At 45.2% G+C, this 4,964-nt stretch overlaps 1 protein-coding gene across 1 annotated transcript in view; it reads left to right on the forward strand.

Moving 5' to 3' along the window:
- Positions 1–1,719, forward strand: part of HTR5A (5-hydroxytryptamine (serotonin) receptor 5A, G protein-coupled) — a 2,016-nt gene extending 297 nt beyond the window's left edge. Inside the window, exons 2-3 of the mRNA XM_010296049.1 lie at positions 6–404; positions 1,387–1,719. Coding sequence (XP_010294351.1) covers positions 6–404; positions 1,387–1,719 — 732 coding nt within the window. The remainder of the gene's footprint in view (positions 1–5; positions 405–1,386) is intronic.
- The last annotated feature ends 3,245 nt before the right edge of the window (positions 1,720–4,964 follow it).

Raw genomic sequence — 4,964 nt, forward strand, 5'->3', positions numbered from 1 at the left:
GCCAGGTGTGGATCTCCTTTGACGTGCTGTGCTGCACTGCCAGCATCTGGAACGTCACGGCCATCGCCCTCGACCGTTACTGGTCCATCACCCGCCACCTGGAGTACACGCTCCGCATCCGGCGCCGCATCTCCAACATCATGATTGCCCTCACCTGGGTACTCTCTGCCTTTATCTCCTTGGCCCCGCTGCTCTTTGGCTGGGGAGAGACTTACTCAGAGGACAGTGAGGAGTGCCAAGTCAGCCAGGAGCCTTCCTACACCATCTTCTCCACCTTTGGCGCCTTCTACCTGCCCCTCTGCGTGGTGCTTTTTGTGTACTGGAAGATCTACAAGGCTGCCAAGTTTCGAATTGGATCACGGAAGAGCAACTCCATCACTCCCATTACACCAGAAGCCCTGGAGGTAGGTCAGCTGGGTCGTATTCTGTTCTAGTCAACCGCTGGTAGCAACCAAACCCTTGCAGCAGTGGGGTAGACTTAGAGCTAAAGCGTGCAAGCAAACAGCATCCCACTAAAGCCCAGTGAAATGCTGGAGGCTTTCAAGGGAAAGTTGACTGAGAAGCTTGCAAGCAAGGAGTCTTTTGACTCCTTCCAAGTCCCCAGCTGTGAGCAGGCAAGGTGTAGCTAAAGCAACTTTGGGCCAGATTGCAAGCCTGAGCTCCACGTGGGCGTGTGGTGACTCACAGACGTCCCCCCGTGGAATGCTGAATCAGTGCTCACAAGCGTGAGTAAGGGGTCACCGTTCCTTCCGTGGGGAGGCGTGTGGGGGTGTGAATGGATGGGATCCCGTCTCCACTGTGGACAATAACCTGGCAAGCAGCTTTGGGGCTTTGGGGAGGTTTTTCCAAAAGGAGGTTTCCTCCGTTTGGGGAGGATTTACCCGCACAGAAGACCCACGTGCAAAGCATCCTTGTAAATCCTTCCTAATCGTGGCTGCATCGTGTCGGTCCACCCCAGGCACGGTGACTCTGCACTGTAAAGACTTCTTCAGAGGAGGAAGGAAATGTATGCTCATTTTCCTCTCTCTCCTACCTAGGACTCTTAAACTCAGTGGGTTCAGAGAAAGCAAGGAGACTTTTGTGCACGGCATGTGGGTGTTCTACTGATCTGATTGTAAATGGGGAAATGATCTTATTGCTATGCTGTGTCAGCAATTCCATGCGCCCATATATATCATTACTTTTTAGTTTCTAGTCTCACTTAAAAATAGTCTGTTACCCAGAAGAGGGTCATACAACCAATCGCCTCTCCATTAGAGCGTGACGTAGATGGCCCGTGTTTCCCCATGAGCTCTGGCCATCACTTGCGTAGTTTGGTTGTGGACCTGCTGTGTGGGATCAGCTGACTGAGGCACATATGGTGCAACTTGTGTTTGTGTTTGGCAGGTAAAAGAAGCTGCCCAGCAGCCACAGATGGTCTTCACTGTCCGTCATGCCACTGTTACGTTCCAGACAGATGGAGACACGTGGAGAGAGCAGAAGGAAAAGAAAGCTGCCCTCATGGTGGGCATCCTTATTGGGGTCTTTGTGCTCTGCTGGATCCCCTTCTTCATCACGGAGCTCATCAACCCCCTCTGCTCGTGTGACATCCCACCCATTTGGAAGAGTATTTTTCTATGGCTAGGCTATTCAAATTCCTTTTTTAATCCACTCATCTACACTGCTTTCAACAAAAACTACAACAATGCCTTCAGGAACCTATTCTTTAGACAGCACTGAGCAGAAGAAGCTTTCCTGCTGCCCCAGGAAGCTGATTTCAACTCCCAACGAATCTTACCAAACTCTTGAGAAAGTTCAAAGCCACAGATACTGAGGTGATGCTAAAGACACATCCCCATGGGTCGTATACCCCAGCCACGGCCCCGGTTCCTACGCAGAGTCTCCATCCCAGCCTCTACGTCAGTTGCTGTTCTTCCTGCGAACAGCGTGGAAGGGCTTCTCTGGCCAGCAGCACAGCGTTTTTCCTCGGTGCCCCGCTGCTTTCCTCCCGCCTTCCTAGTGGCATTCGCCTTGGTGGCAGTAACGGTGCAGAGGAGCCTTCTGGCAAAGAGTCGTATTTGAAACTGGTTTGGCCACTGCTGGTCTCTCACAGCACTAATCAACTTTGTCCCATGTGTAAGGCTGGGACCCTTCAATGTCAGGAGGGTTTGTGATTATATATGAAACTAGATATTTTATGGCTTGGTAGAAAAGGCTGTTTGTCCTGTCTTTCACCGGTAGAGATTGTTAAGTGTTTGTGTTTGGGGAATAAAACCCTCAGTAAGGGTTAAGAGCAGACTCCAAGTACTAAGCCTTTTCTTACATGTTTTATCAACAACGAATTACGTGATTTGCTATTGGATTCCGTGTAGCAACTTTTTAAAAAAATCATTTATTGTGAAAGCTTAATGCATGGTGTACCCTGGAATGAGAGAGAATGCATGGGAACTGCACCTCTCGTTCTGACTGCTGTGTGTGAGCTCAGATCTTTACTTTCAGAAATAGCAGCTGTAAATGTTAATCTTTGTGTCTGTGTTTTCCCTTCTAAACCATAAATGTATTTCGAGCAGCTGCGGGACAAGTTTCCTGTAGTTGCAGGGGATGTGAGGAGTATATTTTAAATAGCCTGTCAATGAGGAGCTGTCATTTACTGTTTCTGAGTGTGATTCAGGCTGTCTTGAAACCAAAACAAAGACCCCACTTCGTTTCTGTGAGCACTGAATTGCAGGTAAAGGGCAGTTAATGACCGGTGATGTTTCATTCTGGAAGCATAACCGAGCTATAGAAGTGCTCTTCTAAGCACCAGACTTAAATATTTCTTCTTTTGCCCACCCGTCCTTCTCTCCTTCTCCCTAAGGCTCCAATCCTGCCTGGTCGTTACTGCTCTGTTGCCTCCCTGCCTTTCCATGTTGCCAACATAATAACAGTAGTTGGCATTTCACTCCTAGAATTAGAATTATGCACTTCATACTGCACCGCTGGAAGACTGACAGGCCTTCAGATAAAGAAAAGCATTCGTTTTAACTACTGGTTGTTATGGGGCAGCCACTGAAAATAGACCAGAACTGAAATGGTGGAGAAAAAGACAAGATGGGAATCGGAACAACATGATTTCATGTCATATCTCAAGAAGAAGAGATAAAAGGGAAAAATATCAATAAATCATGGGAAAGCTCCCTGGGGAGTGAGTAGGATTAGTTCCTATCCTGAGTAGATTGTAGGACATCAGATGTTAAAACTGTCACTGGTCCTTTAAACCTGTCAAAAATCCTCATAGAGTTGGTTAAAAAGTCCTTTTTCTTTTCATATCTTGGGACAGGTGAAAATGGAAGCAGAGCTCAAGGTACTATCAAATGTTGCAGCTCCTTCAGGACCAGTTAGACAAACATCCATCAGGACTGACACAGATGTAGCTGATCCTGCCTTGTGGCAAGAGGAGAGATAGGATGGCCTTTGAGATCTTTTTCAACACTATTTTATAAAACTCTGTTAGACATATTAGGTAAAATCCTGGCCTCATTGAAAGCAATGGACAAATTCTCAGTGACTTCAAGAAAATCAGAATTTTATCCAGCATGTCTTGTCTTGTAACAGCATAGTTTTAATGTTAATTAATTCAAGGAGAAGATGGGTGAGATGGGAGCAATCTCCTAACTCCCCTGAAAGAGTCTCTGATCTGTGCGAACCGTGGACCAATCTCTACAGCAAGTAAAGAGCATCTTCTTTCTTTGTTACATATTTTAAAGTATTATTAGTGACATCTCTGATATATCGAAAATTATAATAAACCCTTGAGCTGCTTTTTTTACTGAGGATATAAAGGTTGCATTGCTTTCTCTGGACCAATGCAGAGCTATTCTTTTTGGGAACTTGCTACTTTTGTTGTGTCAAAGGTTGTTTAGCCAAAATGAGTTGGAAAAAATGCTTCCTTGCCCAAGCAAGACCTTCAGCTAAGCTTGGTAGTGCCTGAAAGTAGAAGACTACTTTTTAAGCCACCATGGCAACACTTTAAACACTAAGGCATGGATTAACTGGGAAGTTGGACTTTAATCCACCATTTTAATGCATAACATCATGTCTACACAACTCTGTTTCAGTCCATGCCGTGTTCATCCCCATTTTTGTTTGCTCTTTGATGAGTATTGCAGGTTCTCTGTTTGTGTTGTGCGGGGTCTTTGCACAGGTTGTAGAATCAACTGTAAACTCAAATTAGTATCCTGTGTAAGGAGACAAAAATTAAACCGAAATCAGTGGGAAAGATCCCTACTTTTGCTGCAGGTTGGTGCTGGGATGAAGGTTCCTTTCCTTATATCCTGTGTTTGTTCATTCTATGCCTTAAGCAGTGACAAGGAGACAGGAGAGAATCTTAAAATGACACTAAATTCTAATTTGTCTACGGTCATGGGTAGTCCACCATCCTGGTGCAAATTACATCCACATTTATTTGACAACCCACATCCCATGCAATCCCTTTTGATCTTCTGCAAATAACAGCTTCCACTTGGTTATAAGTTTTGTTCCTTTGAATGTTGACATAATTAGCAGCTACATTATGGACCAGTTCCTACTGCTCTTACTTAAGACCATTGACTTTTCATCTAAATACCATTCCTGCAATGTAATATGGTCATGCAAGAAAAATACCAGTGTTCTGGAGATTGTGTTGAAGAATCTGATCAAAACATGCCGTGGTGGTCCGAACACAGTGAAGGGGCACATAGAAACCTTGACTTCTGATCCTGGCTTCGAGGCTTTTTACAAACCTCTCAGTATTCAAACACAGATGCCAAGTGGGCTCTCGGAGACCCAAATCATGTTTGAAGACATACACAACCCCAGCTTCAAAGGATGTATCTTGTATCTTCTTGTTCCCATTTATAAAACAGAATCAGTGGTGTGAGGAGATCTGCCTCACCGAGGCTTTGTGAGGATTAATTAGTAAATGTTTATCATGTACCAGGAAGGTGGAATACTCTGGTTTGAAT

The sequence above is a fragment of the Phaethon lepturus genome, unplaced genomic scaffold (genome assembly GCF_000687285.1).
Source record: "Phaethon lepturus isolate BGI_N335 unplaced genomic scaffold, ASM68728v1 scaffold46771, whole genome shotgun sequence".
NCBI classification, from domain to species: Eukaryota; Metazoa; Chordata; class Aves; order Phaethontiformes; family Phaethontidae; genus Phaethon; species Phaethon lepturus.